General features: G+C 50.5%; 1 protein-coding gene across 1 annotated transcript in view; it reads left to right on the top strand.

Annotated features, from left to right (window-relative positions):
- Window positions 1–662: 662 nt before the first annotated feature.
- The window catches only part of LOC102463376 (uncharacterized), a 48,613-nt gene continuing 30,156 nt past the window's right edge, over window positions 663–19,119 (top strand). The window contains exons 1-6 of the mRNA XM_075913383.1: window positions 663–808; window positions 4,263–4,450; window positions 5,970–6,035; window positions 6,573–6,699; window positions 8,160–8,273; window positions 10,850–12,131. Of these exons, the coding sequence (XP_075769498.1) occupies window positions 4,328–4,450; window positions 5,970–6,035; window positions 6,573–6,699; window positions 8,160–8,273; window positions 10,850–12,131 (1,712 nt within the window). The 5' untranslated portion in view covers window positions 663–808; window positions 4,263–4,327. The remainder of the gene's footprint in view (window positions 809–4,262; window positions 4,451–5,969; window positions 6,036–6,572; window positions 6,700–8,159; window positions 8,274–10,849; window positions 12,132–19,119) is intronic.

Raw genomic sequence — 19,119 nt, 5'->3', positions numbered from 1 at the left:
GCCAGGTGACGCCCCAGAAGTCACCTACTCAAGACAAGCCCAGCGTTGCCTATACCTGAGCACTTGGGCGGCTGCACAGGAGAGATTTGCGTGCCACCGAGCCGATTAGCAGAGCAACCACAGTCTCCCACAGCCAGCAGCAAATTGTGTCGACAGGTGGTGCACATCTGTGCACGCCTTGGGTGCAGGTCGCAAAATGTATTCCGCGCCTCCTCCACAGTGTGCAGCCTATCCTGGAAAAATGACCCCTCCCTCTCACAGACCTTAGGAGACAGGCCAGTTTTCAGGCAGCCTCCCCGCCCCCCAAACTGAAGCAAACCCTTTCCAGCAGCCACACCCCACCTCTCAGACACACTCCCCCCAAGAAACGTGCCCCCCTTGCACCAAACCCTGGTGCCAACTCCGTCCACGCCGAATCCCATAACCCGCCACGTCAGGGGCTCATCCAAGGCTACATCCTCTAATCCCCAGAGAACCCCCCCACCCGGGAGTGGTCTGGTAAGGCCTTTTCCCCCCCTCAGAGGTCCAGCAACCCCTCCCACAGGGGCTGCCTCCTGCATACTGGGTCAGAGCCCCAGAGAGACAGGAGCAGGGGGCCAGGAGATGGGTGTAGCTTTAGGACCCAGAAGGGAGCTGGGGGCAGGAGCCATCCCACCCCCCCTCTCCTGGCAGCAGGAAGTGATTCGAATTGGCTCCGGTGTCTCTGGATGGCCGTGGGAACGCCAGCCTCCCTGCAGGGTCCTGTGCCTGGCGGCGGCGGCTGGGCGAGGACCCGATCCTGGCTGCAGGGTCTTAAGGGAGCGACCAGGTAGGAGATCTTGTGTTGGAGCGGGGGTGGGAAGGAAAGGGGAGGGGAGGGAGGAGAGACCGGCTTTCTGCTCCTCCCCCCCCCCCAGCTCTTCTGTGGGGCTGGGAAGGGGATTCCCCCATGGAAGGGATTGTTCAGCGAATAGAGTTAGACTAGGACCCTGAACGCCTCTGCAGTCATAGGACCAAAAAAAAGGGGGAGGGGGTTAGTGGTAGGGATGTAAAACCCCATGGAGTCAGTTCACTGGGTAAATGATAACTGATTAAACAGCATCAGTGGGGGGAGGGGGCGCTCCAGCCCCCATCAGTTAACCCCTTACCAGTTAACCCTGAACACCCCTAGTTAAAGAGTTAGAAATTGTCATCATTTATAGTAGGTCCGAAATCCAGGCTATTCCGGCCATGGATTTTAGCGGCTAGCAAAGTAAGGAACGTAAGCTCCCAGGCTACCTAAGAACTGGCCACGCTGGGTCAGACCCAAGGTCCATCTCGCCCAGGGTCCTGTCTGGTGACAGTGGCCAAGGCCAGGTGCCCCAGAGGGAATTAACAGTACAGGGGATCATCAAGCGATCCCTCCCCTGTCGCCCATTCTTCTGACAAATAGAGGCTGGAGACAGCAACCTGCAGTGATTGGCAGTGTTCCCACTCATTTTTCCCATCCAGGGGAAGCATAAATTTTGTGACATCTGCCGACGCATGGGCGGGTGTGCACCACCAGCAGAAACACAGACCTAGCGGTGAGCGCTCTGCTACTCAGCTGGAATCCCTCCTGGGTGGGTGCCCTAGCGCACATCTTACAGGGAGCACTGGTGTGAAGGGAACCTGAGACGGGACCGGCTACCTGACTGCTCCCCGCCAACCCGGGCAAGGGCTAGGACATCCCGCCTCTGCTCCATGCAAGACTCTCTTCCTTCAGAGAGCTATGCTGCCCAGCACATCCCACGTTGGGAAGACAGCCCTTCCCCCAGGCTCCCGTCCCAATTAACCAGTTAACCAATAAGCAAAAGCGTATAGGTGAATACTATAGACTATGCAAATTTTCCCCCAACTGCCAGTACATTTGTTAGCAGGCTGGCCAGCAGTCTGGTTCAGTCCTGGCTGGCGATGGGTCTGGGACTTACCCCTGCTGTAGCTCTGCATTTAAAGTGTATTCGAAGCTAGGTGGGTAGGCAGCCTGGCTCAATTCTGGCTTGCGGTGGGTCTGGGAACTCAGACAGCCCTCGCCCCGGACAGTCTTATATATGGAGCTGAAAAAGTGGACCACAAATCATAGAATCATAGAATCATAGGACTGGAAGGGACCTCGAGAGGTCATCGAGTCCAGCCCCCCGCCCTCAAGGCAGGACCAAGCTCCGTCTACACCATCCCTGACAGATGTCTATCTAACCTGTTCTTAAATATCTCCAGAGAGGGAGATTCCACCACCTCCCTTGGCAATTTATTCCAATATTTGACCACCCTGACAGTTAGGAATTTTTTCCTAAATAAGGAAGGATAATAATAAACAAATGCTAAACAAGGTCATGAGGTCAACGTTCAGTTTAATTGCACGTCTTTAAATTCACATTTAAATGTGTCCCAAAAATAAAGCTCAACAACTAATATGCAATAATAATTATTTTTTTTAAATCCTAAAATGTTACTGTAATGGAATTTTCTCGTGGAACCCTTGTTTTCGCTTCGAAGAACCCTGGGGTTCTGTGGAACACTATTAATCTCCAGGGATGTGAATGGGTAATCAGTTAATGGGTTACCTACTAACCATCGCCCTTACCAGGTGATGCTTACCAGTAACTGGTTAACCAGCGCTTGAGAGCAGCCCTCATCTGCAGGGTTCCACTTCATCAATTACCCAGTTATGTGCAATGTTTAACCGGCAAACTGATTACATGAGATTTTACATCTCTATACTTCCAGGCTACGTCTACACTGGCATGATTTTCCGGAAATGCTTTTCACGGAAAACTTTTCCGTGAAAAGCATTTTTGGAAAAGCACGTCTAGATTGGCACAGACGCTTTTCCGGAAAAGCACTTTTTGCGGAAAAGCGTCCGTGGCCAATCTAGACGCGCTTTTCCGCAAAAAAGCCCCGATCGTCATTTTCGCGATCGGGGCTTTTTTGCGGAAAACACTACTGTGCTGTCTACACTGGCCCTTTTCCAGAACAGTTTTCCGGAAAAAGACGTTTGCCCGAACGGGAGAAGCATAGTTTTTCCGGAAAAGCACTGATGATTTTACATTAGATCGTCAGTGCTTTTCCGGAAATTCAAGCGGCCAGTGTAGACAGCTGGCAAGTTTTTCCGGAAAAGCGGCTGATTTTCCGGAATAAGTGGCCAGTGTAGACACAACCCCAGGGTATGTCTACACAGCAACATTATTTCGAACTAACTAGCATTAGTTCGAAATAACTTAGTCTGCATCAACACTGCAGGCAGTTACTTCGAAATTATGTCAAGATACTGTCAAGCTGGAGGACTTCTTACTCTGACTCCTGTAACCCTCATTGTATGAGGAGTAAGGGAAGTGGGGTGAAGAGGGCTTTATTTTGAAATTAGTGCTGTGTAGACGTTCCCAATTTCGAAATAAGCTATACAATTTAAGCCCTGCTGTGTAGATACACCCCTACAGATAATTATCTAATAGGTCAATATAATCCCCTCTCATCTTGTAACTTTTCCCTCCAAATATCAAACACCACAGAACAACACCATGTTCTTTTGCCTTTTTCTCTGACCAGTTTTTCATATAAAATCCCTTTAAGTCATTTTCTTTGGGTTTATCGATTATTCATATATTAGCGACATCAATATATTAGCTACATGAATATGCTAACATAATGTTGGGAATCATTAAGGAAGGGGTAGCTTATAGAAAATATCACGGTGCCTCTGTTTAAATCCACTGTTTGCTCACATGGCATGCATGCAAGTATGGTCCCTCCAACTTCAAAAGAGATTCAGAAAAGAGCAACAAAAATGATTTGGGTATGGAACAGCTTGCGTCTGAGGAGTGATTAATAAGACTGGGACTTTTCAGCTTGGACAAGAGACGACTAAGGGGGTATGTGATAGAAATCTACACAGTCATGACTGGCGTGGAGAAAGTGAATCATGAAGTGTTATTTACTCCTTCTCCTAACACAAGAACTAGGCGTCACCAAATGAAATGAGCAAGCAGCAAATTTAAAATCAAACGAAAGGAAGTGTTCCCTCACCCCCGTCCCCACAACACACAGTTAACCTGTGGAACTCCTTGCGGGGGGATGTTGTGAAGCCAAAATTAATATAACAGGGTTCAAAAAAGAGCTAGATGGATTCATGGAGGTGAGGATGGATTCATGGAGGTGAACAATGGCTATTAGCCAGGATGGCTTGGAATGGTTTCCCTAGCCTCTGTTTGTCAGAAGCTGGAAATGGGCGACAGGGGAGGGATCACTGTTCTGTTCATTCCCTCTAGGGCACCTGGTATTGGCCGCTGTTGGAAGAGAGGACACCGGGTTAAATGGACCTTTGGTTGTTCTTATGTTCTTATTCCTTTCCCAAAATGCCCGGATTTTGGTTCACTCCTCCCTTTTCAAAGATCTGTTTGTGGAGGGGAAAAGCAGCGCATCTTTCCCACGATTGCCAATGGGTCTGGAGCGACAGGTAAGCTCCCGGCCGCGATGGCTGAGATTGTCTATGCTCAGCTTGGGGGGTGATCAATGAGGCTAAGCCAGCGTGGTCCATGTTTGGCAGGAGATGGTGAAATATGAGGGACGTGCGGGGACCCAGAAGGAGGCTGACGAATTGCAGGGAGCGTGGGAGCAAGACGGTATGTAGGGAGGTGGGGGGATAGGGCTGTGGGGGGTGCCTTAGAAGAGGATTGAGGGGGTGGGGGAGCGGGATGCAGAAAGAGGGGGTGCAGGGAATTGGGGGAGGCAGGATGCTAAGGGTAGGGTGTAGGGGAAAAGGGGTGGCAGAGAGGGAAAAAGATCCTTCAGGAGAGGAAATAAAGGAGATGGCTGTTCCCATTCAAATCCATTCACTAAAAGTCCCTGGGCAGATGGATTTCCTGGGCACAAGGGGAGAAGCAGAGAGAGGAGAAGCCAGGATCTGCCCCTGCTGGGACCCTAGGGTGCTTGGGGGGGGGATGTGCTGCTCTTGGGGAGAACATCTGGGTGGCTTTGATTCTAAGGTGTCGTTCAGAGACGCTGTCTCCCTGGAGCTCGCCCTGGCGGTCGGCGCCACTTCTGTGATGAATCATAGAGCCCTAGAACTGGAAGGGACCTCGCGAAGTCATCGAGTCCAGTCCCCTGCCCTCACGGCAGGACCAAGCACCATCTAGATCATCCCTGACAGGTATCTGTCCAACCTGCCCTTAAATATCTCCAGTGATGGAGATTCCACAACCTCCATAGGCAACTTATTCCCGTGTTTAACCACCCGGACAGGAAGTTTTTCCTCATGTCCAACCTCCCTTGCTGCAGTTTAAGCCCATTGCTTCTTGTCCTATGCTCAGAGGCCAAGGAGAACAATTTTTCTCCCTCCTCCTTGTAACGCCCTTTTAGATACCTGAAAACTGCTCTCATGTCCCCTCTCAGTCGTCTCTTTCCAAACTAAACAAGCCCAGTTCTTTCAGTCTTCCCTCATAGCTCATGTTTTGACCTTTCATCATTCATGTTGCTCTTCTCTGGACCTTCTTCAATTTCTCCACATCTCTCTTGAAATGTGGTGCCCAGAACTGGACACACTACTCCAATTGAGGCCTAATCAGTGCAGAGCGGAGCGGAAGAACGACTTCTCGTGTCTTGCTCCTAACACTCCTGTGAATGCATCTCAGAACCATGTTGGCTTTTTTTGCAACAGTGTCACACTGTTGACTCATATTTAGCGTGTGGTCCACTATGACCCCTCGATCCCTTTCTGCCATGCTCCTTCCTAGACGGTCGCTTCCCATTCTGTATGTGTGAAATGGATTGTTCCTTCCTACGTGCCTTTGTCCTTATTAAACTTCGTCACGTCAACCTCACACCAGTTCTGCAGTTTGTCCAGAAATAAAGTGGTCCCGGCGTTTGCCTTGAATCTAGAATGCCCCTTTGAAGGCCAGGAACCGGGAGGGAACTGGGGTGTGAAATGCACTAACGTGCTTCTGAAATATCCCCCCTGGCTCTTCTCACCCTGACAGGCTGCAGAATCACGAGTGTCGAGATTGTCCCAGGCGGAGACAGGAGGGGCCATGGAGCAAACTCGGGTAGGGGATTTGTTGGGAGCCGTGGATGGGTTTGTACTCGGGAGGGTGGGGCAGGAAACACACAGGGTGAAGGAGGGAGGGTGGGACACACCCCTTGGAGTTGCTCGGTCTAGGATGCGAACTTCCGAGGAGGCCTGTGGGAATAGGGACGAGGGTCGGAGGGTGCGGGAAGAAAAACAACAGCTGTAAGGGGCGTGGGAGCCAGAATCCTCTAGCCAGGGGCTGCTGTGGAATACAAACGGGGCACCCAGCCATGCGACTCAGGGGAAAGGCCCCATCCCCTCACCCCCGTCTTCTGGGAGTGGGTAGGAAGGTTGGGATTCCCTGGTCCAGGCTCCATCTCCTGTAGCAGCCTCTGGCTGGTAGGGGTGAGGTAAATGGGAAAATCTCTCTTCCTGCCATCACCTTGAACTCTCCTGGCTATTTTGACACATGGTGGGGGTAGGATTCTGCTGTTTTACCAGCCTCCCTCTGCCATGAGTAGTGGGATGGCGGCTGGGGCCGCAGGCAGTGGGTGAGGGACTCTTGTTGTTGCAGATGCGGGTGACCTTCGAGGAGGTGGCTGTGTATTTCACCCAGGGGCAGGGGGCGCTGCTGGGCCCCGCTCAGAGAGCCCTCTACAGGGACGTCATGCAGGAGAACTACGAGGCGGTGACCTCGCTGGGTAAGGGCATCCCATCCCCTTGGTTATTAGAAGCGGTGGGGACACTGCTGGGCGGCTTTTTTGGCTTTTGCTCACGTTTTTCCCCGGCCGCTTAGATTTCCCAGGAATGGAGCCATATTCCCCAGATCCGGCGCTTGGCAGAAATTCCTTGTCAGATCTTCTTCCATAGAAGGGGGAGGAGCGAGGGGTTCAGAAACACAATGGAGATGCTAATTCCTCCTCATCCATCCTCTTCCAAAGAGGCAAAGCCTTGTATTTACCGGTCTGAATCAGGGATGTAATAGAATAACCGTTCTACACCGGCTCCCAGCCCCGATCCAAGGGAGCTGGCAGCCACCACATGCTGCTGGCTCTGTATCAGAGTCCGCAGTATGGGGAAGCAGACAGCTCCCAGGGAGCAAGGCTGCAGGCAGAAGCCCAGTGTGTACCAGGAGCCGGCTTAAAAGCTGGCTTCCAGCTCACACCGGCTCCCGGGGAGCTGGCTGCCACTCCGTGCTGCGAGCCTACAGCATGTAAGTATGTAAACACTACATTTTTTTCCCCCAGCAGTTACTTACTTAACTGCTTTTTAACATCCCTAGCTATATTAGGGATGTTCAAAGGCGTTGCATTAAGTAACCGTGTAACTGCTGAAAATTTCAGCAATTACACATGGGCTGGCAGTCGGCTCCTCGGGAGCTGGTATAACCATGTGTACTGGGAGCCTGTGTGTAACCGTGAAAGTTAACCAATGAACCCAGGATCATTGATTAACTGTGTCCACCGGGGTGGGGAATTGATGGCCCAAGGGCCGGATCCAGCCCCCAAGACTCCGGGCTCCTCCCCAAGCATTGAGGAGCCCCACCCCAGAGAAATGGGGGCCCACAAAATCTACTAGTCCGCGCCTCCCTAGGCTCAGGGGTGCAAGGGGAATGTGGGGAGGGTCTTTCTCCTCCTCAGTCAGGGGCCATGTCAATGGGGGGGTGTTTATGTGCAGCTGCTGAGTGATATTTCTGCAGGCCTCCGACCCAAAAAAGGTTCCTCATCCCTTGAGGGCGGGGGGCTGGACTCGATGACCTCTTGAGGTCCCTTCCAGTCCTATTATTCTATGATTCTATGTGTACACGGTTACACTTTCCCATCCCTAGTCTGTGTGAGTTCTGAGTCCGTATTCTGTCCCGCACAGTCCTCAGCCCACTCCATTCCTAGGTCCTGCTCCTTCCAGTGGGGAGTGCTCCAGGGGCTTCGAAACAGGTGGGGGCTTTCGAGCCGAGTGCCTCCTGGAAACTCCTGATTGAGAGGGCAGCAACTCCCGGTCGGCCTGTCCCAAGCGGGCTCCGTCACCGGGTTCCCGTCCATGCACACACGGCGTCCCCGCAGCCCAGCGCGGGTCAGGTTAAAATCAGGGAATGTTCTTTGTGGCAAATCCTCTCCCAGTGCCTGACACAGCCTGATCTGCTCTGATTTCACCCCCTGCGCAGGCTTTCCCATTCCCAAACCTGAGCTGATCGCCCGGCTGGAACGAGGGGAAGAGCCCTGGGTGCCCGACCTCCAGGCCGGGGAGGAAAGAGAGATCCGGAGAGGCACCCGCACAGGTGAGGACTGACACAGAACCCAGCTGGCGAATGAAGGGAAAAGTTCAGAGTTGGCAGTGAAACTGATACAGAAGTAGGGTTGCCGGATAGTTTCACAAAAAATACCGAACTTGGCGGGGAAAAAATAGGTTGAGCCAAAAAAAAACAACCCACGGGGACCAAAGTTGTTGAGCAACGGCACCTTTAAATCCCCACGCTCCCACCACCAGACGTGGCATGAGAAGAATGTCCCAAGCAGCCTTCTGGGTTTTTTTTACCGGACAGAAGCCACAAATACCAGACACCTGGCAACCCTGTACAGAAGCCGTCTGATGAGTGAAGGAAAAAAAGGCCAAGATTCCCGTGAATGTGCCGTGAACTGTTCCCCCGGTCCTGCCTCAATCTCCCCCAGCAGAGACAACTGGAGAGGAGACACGGGGGAGGGGAGAGGAGACCCGGGGGAGGGGAGAGGGAACTGGCTATATCCCCCCCCCGCACCTCCCCCAATTTGGGGAAGAGCCGGGAGCATAATAGCAAAACAATAAAGAAATGAGGATTTCCCGACCTCAAGCTACTGAAAAGTGGGTCCTTGCCAGACAGAAAACTATCAACCTGTGCTTCCTTTCATCTTACAGGCCAGGGGTGGGGAACCTTTTTAGGGTCAGGGGCTGCTGACCCATAGAAAATCAGTCGAGGGCCATACACAAGAAGGGGGGAAAAACCCGACTGGGAAGGAGAAAGACCCTCCCCACACTCCCCTCGCGCACCAGAGCCTAGGGGGGCCCAGGAGAGTTGATTTTGGATGGCGAGGGGGACTGGGGTACCAGCACGGGTTCCCCAATGCTGGTGGGGGGAGCCCGGAGCCTCGGGGTCTGGATCCAGGCGAGCCAAGGGGTCACATCCCGCCCCTAGGCCTTCCATTCCCCACCCCTGTTCTAGGCTCTTCCCATTATCTGGAGGCAATAGATGGGATTGCCTTTCTCACAGCCCCAAATTGCCTTATTTCAGTGGGACTGGTTTGGGAAGTGTGAGGATGTGACCGTACATTTCCCAGCTTAAGCCGGCACCTGCTGCTTAGCCAAAGGCCTTAACAACAAGGCCTCAGACCATCCGTGAGAGAAGACCCCCAACACAGGCAGACTAGGGATGTCAGATATCGGTTAATTGAATAGTCGAGTAACCTCAAGAATTCTTATCCATTAGTTGACTAATCTATAGTCCCCGGGGGTGGGGCTGGCAGCCAGTGCGCTCTGGCCCTACTCCCGAGGAGCCCCCTGCTACTCCGTGCTGCTGCCTCTGTATCAGAGGCAGCAGCATAGGGTGCCAGGCGGGAGCTGATTTCAAAAAGGGAGCCAGTTAATAAACTCACGGACTGGCTGCCTGTCACCCCGTCTGCTGCCTCTGATATAGAGGCAGCAGCGTGGGGTGGCAGCAACTCCTGTCCGTGTTGGGTCTGAGCTCCCAGACCCGGTGTGAGCCAGAACTGAGCTGGCCTGCCAGCCTGCCTAGCTCTTAATACTCTTTCAATGCAGAGCCGCAGCGGGGGTAGGTCCCGGGGCCTGGCACAAGCCAGGACTGAGCCAGGCTGCTGGCCAGCCTGCTAAAAAATGTATTGGTGAGGCAAGGGGGAAATGCGTGTAGTCTGTAGCATTACCTGTATGCTTTGGCTTATCTATTCATTGGTTAATTGACTACACTATTACATCCCTAGGGCAGAGTGTGATTTTGATTCGCTGTGTTTATATCCCTATAATCAGCAAAATGATTCAAACACACCAAAATTCTTTCAAGTATAGGCCTTTACAGGCAGGCCTGAATAGCTATATCCTAACAGCGATATTCAGGACTTGCCCATCCTGAGAGCTGGCAAAGCTCCCTGCCTGACTTTATTTCTCTCTGAGAGTATGGATAGCATGTGAAAACATACGAATGGCCATACTGGGTCAGACCAAAGGTCCATCCAGCCCAGTAGCCTGTCTGCCGACAGTGGCCAATATCAGATGCCCTAGAGAGGGAGTGAACAGAACAGATAATCATCAAGTGATCCCTCTCCTGTCACCCATTTCCAGACAAATTTCCAGAGGCTAGGGACACAATTCTTACCTATCTTGGCTAATAGCCACTGATGGACCTAACCTCCATGAATCTATCTAGCTCTTTTTTGAGCCCCGTTAAAGTCTAAGTCTTCACTATATCCTCTGGCAAGGAGTTCCACAGGTTGATGGTGCGTTGTGCGAAGAAAACTTCCTTTTGTTTGTTTTAAGCCTGCTGCCTATTCATTTCATTTGGTGACCTATAGTCCTTATAATGTGGGAATAAGTACATAACTTTTTCTTATTCACTTTCTCCACACCACTCATGATTTTATAGACCTCTATCCTATTCCCCCTTAGTCTCCTCTTTTCTAAGCTGGAAAGTCCAAGTCTTTAATCTCTCCTCATGCGAGACCCGTTCCAAACCCCTCGCCATTTTTGTTGCCCTTCTCTGAACTTTTACAAAATTGTGTATGTCAGTGTCCCTTAACTATTGTGCTGTGTTTCCTCTCTCTGCGGTTCCTTTTCCTTTCACTCTTCCTATCTGGATTCTCTCTGTCTCAGCAGGTGATGAGCTGACGAGTGAGAATGAAGGGAATACACAACTGGAAGTTCCTGAACTAGTGGAACCTCAGGAAACTTTCTTGGAGAGAGTTGAAGGGGCTACTTCTCAGAGCAATGAGCAGGAAGAAGCCTGGGAGAGTCGGAGTATGTCTGAAGGGCAGCAGGGAATCCAGGCAAGGAAGAAAGCGGATAGATCAGTTTTGTGGCAAGGAGGGGTCAAGGATTTGAAGAAAACCACAGCCCAGCAGAGAATCCACCTGGGGGAGAGAAGAAACACCTGCTTTGCCTGTGGGAAAAGCTTCAGCCGGCACTCAAACTTTATTTCTCACCAGCGGATTCACACGGGAGAGAGACCCTATACCTGCGCGGAGTGTGGGAAAAGTTTCATTCAGAGCACACAGCTGATTAGACACCAGAGAGTGCACACAGGAGAGAAGCCCTACAAATGCCTCGAATGTGGGAAAGGCTTCAATCAGAATGCACACCTCAGCAGACACGAGAGGCTGCACGTGGGCGAGAAATTGTATAAATGCCCCAAGTGCGGGAAAAGCTTCCATCGGAGTTCAGATCTTACCTCCCATCAGAGAATCCACACTGGGCAGACTCCCTACCAGTGCCTGGAGTGTGGGAAAAGTTTTGACTGGAGCTCCCGACTTATTGCGCATCAGAGAATTCACACTGGAGAGAGACCTTATAAGTGCCCGGAGTGTGGGAAATGTTTCATTCACAGCTCGGATCTTCTTGCCCATCAGAGAATCCACACTGGGGATCGACCCTATACATGCCCCGATTGTGGGAAAAGCTTCAACCACAGCTCCGATCTGCTTTCCCACCAGAGAAACCACACGGGAGAAAAACCCTACCAGTGCCCGGACTGTGGGAAAAGTTTTAATCGGAACGCTCACCTGGTTCGACACCGGAGACGACACACGGGAGAGGAAGCTTATAAATGCGCCAGCTGCGGGCAAAGCTTCCGTCAGATCTCAGATCTGATTTCTCATCAGAGGAGCCACGCGAGCGAGAAACCCTACGAATGCCGCGACTGCGGGGAAAGGTTAAGTGACCGGTCGGCCTTCAACAGGCACCGCCGGACCCACACGGGGGAGAAACCCCATAAATGCCTCGCCTGCGGGAAAAGTTTTGATTGGAGCTCGAACCTCGTTGTGCATCAGAGAGTTCACACAGGAGAGAAGCCCTATAAATGCCCTGAGTGCGGGAAGAGCTTCAATCGGAACTCGCACCTCATTCGGCATCAGAGACGCCATGCGGGAGAGACGCTTTGAATGGATCCTCTCTGCGCTCAGAACGTGCCGCTGTGGGAACTGGTTTCCACTGCGCTCCGTCGGGGGCAGCCTGGGAGTCCCACCAGAGCCCGAACGGCATCAGCTTCCCAGGCTTGTCTAGACCTGGAAGAGGGCTGTAGGGGTTCGCTCACACCACCCGGATTCCGAGCAAACCTCCCCCACGGTTCCTAGAGTGGGCTGAGTCTGAGTGTCTCACGTTTATGGTTCCCTCAGCGAGTTTACAGCGAGTTCCCCCTTTAAAGGCTGATTGTCTTGGGTCCAGATATTCTGCAAATGTTTCTTGTATAGACCCTGACTCCGTAGGTGCTCGGGGGCTGGAACACCCATAGTGGGGGGATAGTGGATGTTCAATATCTCTTGGCAGCCCCCTAAGTCAGCATCCTTCCCTTCCCCCCCCCCCCCCCCCAGTGCCTCCCTCCTGCTCGTGGGCCCTGCCGATTGGCTCCTCCCCTTTCTCCCATCAACTTCCACCCGCCGTGATCAGCTGTTTTGAGTCCGGCAGGAGGTGGCGGGTAGATTGGGAGGACGAGCAGGGGGCAGGAAGAGGCAGGGTGAGAGCTGGGGCTGTGAAGAGGATGGGCTGGCATGGGGGCTTGGAGAAAATAGGTGGAATGGGGGGGCAGGAGGGGCAGAGTCTGTGGCAGCTTAGGAGTGGGGGCTTGGAGGTGGGGGTGGGGCTTGCAGCAGCAGTGGGGCCAGGGGCAGGAGTTGGAGCGGGGGCAGGGTGGGATCTTGGAGGTAGGGGTGCAGTGGGGGCGTGGAGCTTGAGACAGGAGTGGAGGTGGAGCCTGGGGTAGCAGTGGGGGTAGGGTCTGGGGCGAGGCAGGGATGGGAACTTGGAGGTAGGGGGTGGAGTGGGGGTGGAGCCTGGGGTAGCAGTGGGGGTGGGGTCTGGGGCGAGGCAGGGATGGGAACTTGGAGGTAGGGGGTGGAGTGGGGGTGGGGCCTCGGCTGGCAGCAGGGGCGGAGCTTGGGCTGGGGCAGGAATGGGGGCTAGGTCTGGGGCAGAGCGAGGGTCGAGCATTCCCTGGGATCTCGGGAAGTTGGCACCTCTCTGCATCGTTCGGAAGAGCTCGTTTTTTGTGCTCTTTTCCTTTTGCAAAGCCGTGAGCGAGTCAGTTCTCGGAGCGCGGGAGAAGACCGGCTTTCCTCCTTTTTCCCTCACGCCGGCAGGGTGAACGGGGGTGGATTCCTTCCTTCCCCCCTCCATTGTCGCAATCCCCCTTGAGGCAGCGGCGTCTTCCCAAGACCGGAAGAGCTGATCCTCCAGGATCACGCTTTGACTTGTTTGAGCCTAAACCAGACAGGCGGAGGGCTGGAGAAAAAAGTAGATTTTGTGCACTGGAGGGGCTGGAGCTCCAGCATGGGCTCTCCAATGCTGTGAGGGGGAAATTCTGAGAGTTGGGGGCCGGATCTAGGCATGCCAGGGGACACATCTGGCCAACAAATATATAGAGAGGCTGTGTCTAGACTGCACCCCTTTTCCGTAAAAGGGATGTAAATTAGACACATCGCAATTGCAAATGAAGCGGGGATTTAAATCCCCCCCGCTTCATTTGCATAAACATGGCTGCTGCTTTTTTCTGGCTCGGAGCTTTGCCGGAAAAAAGCGTCCGTCTAGACGGGGATCTTTCGGAAAAAAAAGCCTTTTCCGAAAGATCCCTCGTTCCTCTTAAAAAAAGAGCCATGTTTATGCAAATGAAGCGGGGGGGATTTAAATCCCCGCTTCATTTGCAATTGCGATGTGTCTAATTTGCTTCCCTTTTACGGAAAAGGGGTGCAGTCTAGACACAGCCATATAGTGTCATGAGCTTTTGTGGGCAAAACCCACTTCAGGTGAGCTGGAGTGGAAATAATAGAAACCAAGTGTGGAAGAAAACATTGTCCTCACTCTGCGTGTGTAAGCAACAAGAAGTCAGAGGCAGTTTTATTACGAGCTGCAGCAAGGGAAAAACTGGTTTGGATGCGGGGGGGAGATCTTCGAATACAAGCAATTATGAAGCAGTTTATATACTGTCCATTACATATAATAACGATAAACAATTAGTCTCCTTCCCATTACAAACACAAGTGGCTAGCAGCTATTTTAGTTCCACCCAGATGCTCCTTATCTCAAGGTCCTTGCCAGAGTCAGTATTTTATCCTTATCTCCTAAAACGAGAGGCAAGATCTTTTACAGCTCTGCGTTGTTAGGGTTAGAGTTAGCTTGACTCTTGCTTCACTGCTAACAAACCTGAAATGGGTGCATACCAATTCCCTGTGCCTCCACACAAGATATATATAGTAGCAAAAAAAAAAAAAAAAGTGCCTGTCAATTGCAGGACTGGAGCTAATGAGACGAATTAAGTGGGCTGGGAATGTTCCATACTCAGCTTTTGATGTAAAAATGCAGTTGTTAAAGGCAGGGGAGACTAGCTTTATAATGCAACATCCGGCTAATGTCTTTGTTTGAGCCTAGGGTAACAGTGACATCTGTAAATGAATACCAATTATGCGCTCTCTGGTGAAATTCCTGTGGAGAAGAATGGCTACTTGTAAATCCATGATTGCGTGCCCAGGCAGGTGAAAATGTTCCCTAACATGTTTCTGTGTGTTACCATTTCTGATGTCTGATTTGTGTCCATTTATCCTTGGTCGTCAAGACTGTCCAGTTTGGCCAAAATCCACGGCAGAAGGGCATTGCTGGCACATGGTGGCAAAGATCACATTGAAATTTACGAGTAGGCAAAGTATGAAAAATGCGGCTTGAGAAACTTTAGAGTTGAAATCCAGGTATTTAGACCGCTTCAAGTAGGTATGTTTCGAACGCACGAGGGAATGGCTAGTAAAAACAAGTCGGAGGGATTGCTTCCTGAGTATGTATTTCTGAATATGTTGCGGTGTGATGTTGGCGATTTGTGGTGTACCGGTTTATGACGTTTTATTTATTTTTTGAAATCTTGAGGCATCCTGTCACGAAGTAATTGTCAGGCCCTGCGAGTGTGCCAGTTATTCTGGCTACTGTCAAATGGCAGTTTGCCTGCAATGGTGAACATTTTAATCAATAAAAGACTAAAAAAATAAGTGTGTGGGTTCAAAATAAACATCATGATTATCTGGTGAAGTTATTAAAAAGTAAAAATCAAATTGTGCTTAGAGTAGTTATAGACCTCGCGACTATCTCCTCGCCGGTTGAAGACGTAGCGGAGAAGTGTCATTCCTTCTGGTGAGGTTCTGGGTCTGGTTAGGTTTAAGCTGGGGCGTGGGCAAAAGCCATTTAAAGGGCTAGATCCGGCCTGCACAGCAGTTCCCGGCCCCACCCCCTAACGTGTCACCTTGGATGCAGTGAGCTTTTTTAGCTGCTTCAATTTAAAGGGCTCACGCCTTCTCCATAGCTGCCAGGCCACCACAGGGAAGGCATGAGCCCTTTAAATAGAAGTAGCTGAAAGGGCTCTTGCGTCCCTGGCACCCAGGCAACGCGCTAGCAGTGAGGTTGGGAACAGTGAGCCCTTTAAATAGCAGGAGTTGAAAGGGCTCGCAGCTCCCACCCCTGCCAACGTGATTCCTGGGAGTGCAGGGGAGGCGCGAGCCCTTTCAGTTCCTGCCATTTAAAGTCCCCACCCTTTCCACCCGAGGCCCAGGGTTGCCAACCGTCAGTAAATTTACGGACAGTCTGTAAAAAAATAGCCAACATTGAACAAGTCCGTAAAAAAATTTAGGTGTCCGTAAATTTCGTAAAAGTGCAATAAAATTTCAAGGAACAGCACTTATTCTATAGCAATGGCATTTCTTCTCAGCTGCTTCAGCCATTTTACCGTGGAGCAGTTTTAGTTGTTTATTTAGCTCAATGGTTAACAGTGTCAGTGCTCGGATGTGCGATCACAAAACGGAACACTTCCAGGACCATGATTGACTCAATGAAAGTGAGTTAAGTAGCATGTTGTTCTTGTGATGTATGAATGACAACGATTACTCTTCACTTTTGGCCATTTACGTCGTCTTAATATAGTATAAAAATGATGTCCGTACAAAATTTTCTCTGTCCGTAAATTTTCCCCATTTTGTCCGTAAATGGAATTTCTATAGGTTGGCAACCCTGCAGGAGGCACCGCCCTGCCACCCAAAGCCCCATCCCTTCTGAGGTGGCCCGTGACCACTTTAAAAATTATTGCCCATCCCTGGTTTAAGCCATGCTGGCAAGAGGGTCTGAAGCATCACCATTGAGCGGAGGGGCAGTTATGCGGCAGGTTTCAGATCTCAGGAGGGACGGTGTGACAGTGTAGCCAAAATGGATCTTTATAGCTTTTTGTCACTGCCATCACTCTTTTACCATTACAATTGTTTTTCTTTTTTAATTTAAAAGTGTAAAAATGGTTTTGGTACTAAATCTATTTTTAGAGAAGCAGCTATGTAATTTTATTTATATAAATGTTATACAGGCAGTCCCCCGGTTACGTACAAGATAGGGACTGTAGGTTTGTTCTTAAGTTGAATTTGTATGTAAGTCGGAACTGGTACATATTGTAGGGGAAACTCTAGCCAAACATTTCTCCAGAGCTCAGTTTTATTCTCCCACACCTCACTTCCCTCAGTCCTTTATTCTCAAGCTGAGATGTCTGCTGAGAAAAGCCGCTCCACGTCTCCCTGGTCTGCTGGGGGGGGCGCTAGCTTCGTGTCTCCCTGGTCTGCTGGGGGGAAGCAGCTAGTGCGGGGTTGCCTCACCCCGTTTGTAAGTAGGGATCCGATGTAAGTCGGATCCATGTAACCCGAGGACTGCCTGTGTAACTAACTAACTAACTAACTAACTATATAACTCTCTCTATATAAAGCCATCACCAAACCAAATGTTCTAATGAAACCCTCCCAAACCAAGCATAAAAGTGCCAAAAATTGCTCTACACCCATATTAAAATACAAATAAAAAGTAAATCAACAACTCTAAAAAAATAAAAGCAAGCACTTACTTAAAACAAAATAACCATAATATAAAAAGCTTTAAGAAACAAGCACTCATCAAACTACTATTAATTACTACATAACAATATAAAATTTACTAATCCCAGTTAAAAAACCCCTACTATTCAATAAAAGCTGCCTCGCCCTAATTTTTAGGGACATCTTGCCAAAGTTCTAAAGCATCGGTCCAAACAATAAAGCTCCACTCCTTCCTATCTGTAGTCAATCTGGTTTGCCGCTGAAAAAATCCAAGCCCTAATAAGTATAGCATTAAATAATAAAACTGTGTGTGTGTGTGTATGCACGTATATATACATATGCACACATACACATACTATAAGCATATGCTAACTGCTTTACTATTATATTTTTGATAAACATGGCTTATTGCCTTTTCCCATATAAGAAGCAAACAGGATTGTTTAAAGCATAACAACGGGGTGTGCATGCTCTGCACTGGCACTGAAGGGGTTAATTCCTCTCTCTTGGGCTGAGGAGGCGGCACCCCCTCAACCCTTCTGGGCATGCTCGGGATGGAGACCAGGTATAAAAGGGAGCAGCCCATCTCATTCAGGGCTGGCCACTGGAGAGGAAAGAGGTTTGCTGCCAGCACGCTACAACGTGGAGGCCAAACAAACGGCAGCGACCCACGCCCCCCAGGCTCTGGGTGTTGCAGAAGGAGGTGAGACCATCGGCACCACCAGACGACAAGCTGCAGAGAAATGGGAGTCAAAACTAGAGTCTCGTTTGGCTCATTTCAGCCGGATCCATGCCCATTTGGTGGTGGGCAATTCCAGCACCAACAAGGCCCTGTGCTGAAACCTGGTGGTGAAGGAGGACCCAGGTCCCCCTATCCTGGCTGCTGCCATCTGCTTCACCACCTCTGCTAACTCTAGCCACTAGGCTGCACAGCCCTGATTGAGAGGGTAGTGATAGGGACTCTGCCTGATAGACCACTCTGCTTTGACAGAGAAGGTGAGTAGATTGACTTTGTCCATTAGGGCTGTGTCTAGACTGTCAGGGTGGTGGATCTGCCTCTCTTCCCTTCTTCAGTGGGGAATCCCAGCATCGATCCACCGCAGTGTGAAACTTTTGTGAGTGGTGAGTCGAGGAGGAAAAAACCCCAAGAGGCCTCACAGCACCACCTGACTTGTAAAGAAAACAAGCAACAGGGGGTGACGTGTGTATGTGTGTAGTGACAGGAGTGGTGGTGTGTGCAGGGGTATAGTCTTAATTCATTTAAAGGTGTAACCCTATTACTGCCACATTGACATGCTTGTAGCTCCCACCAAATTCCCCCAAGATGGGGGAATCTTGCCACATGTGCAGTGCAGTATGGGGTCTTTGTTAGTGTAATTTAATATGGCACGGAGCACCTTGATTCTGCCGCAGCCTAGCTGTGAGGGCTTGAACGTGTCCCTTTGACAAGTAGCCTGCAAATTAGTAGTTTTGAGTGTGCCGATCAATAAAAGTCCCCCCTCATCTTCCGTCACTTCTGTCTTCCGTGTGTCATTATCTAACAGACCGCTCTGGAATCAAATTATAATTTTATAATTCTGTCGCCCATATAATCAAAACCCTGCGGTTTTCTTTATGATAGTCAGCTGTTGTTGTAAATTTCTTCCCCTCTTTCCTCACTGACTGAATGTTAATACAATATCCCATTAGGTTCTGAGGTATTGCCATGGATTTACGGATTATGTGCATGACTATTACTTTTCTCCCTTACGAACTTAAACAGCTGGGCTACGTCTAGACCGGCATGATTTTCCGGAAATGCTTTTAACGGAAAAGTTTTTCCATTAAAAGCATTTGCAGAAAAGAGCATCTAGATCGGCACCGACGCTTTTCCGCAAAAGCACTTTTTGCGGAAAAGCGTCCGTGCCAATCTAGACGTGCTTTTGTGCAAAAAAAACCCGATCGCCATTTTCGCCATCGGGGCTTTTTTGCGCAAAACAAATCTGAGCTGTTTACAACTGGCCCTTTGGCGCAAAAGCTTTTGTGCAAAAGGACTTTTGCCCGAACGGGAGC

Source organism: Pelodiscus sinensis, chromosome 32 (assembly GCF_049634645.1).
Source record: "Pelodiscus sinensis isolate JC-2024 chromosome 32, ASM4963464v1, whole genome shotgun sequence".
Classification (NCBI taxonomy): Eukaryota; Metazoa; Chordata; order Testudines; family Trionychidae; genus Pelodiscus; species Pelodiscus sinensis.
This window is presented reverse-complemented; position numbering and strand designations above follow the sequence as displayed.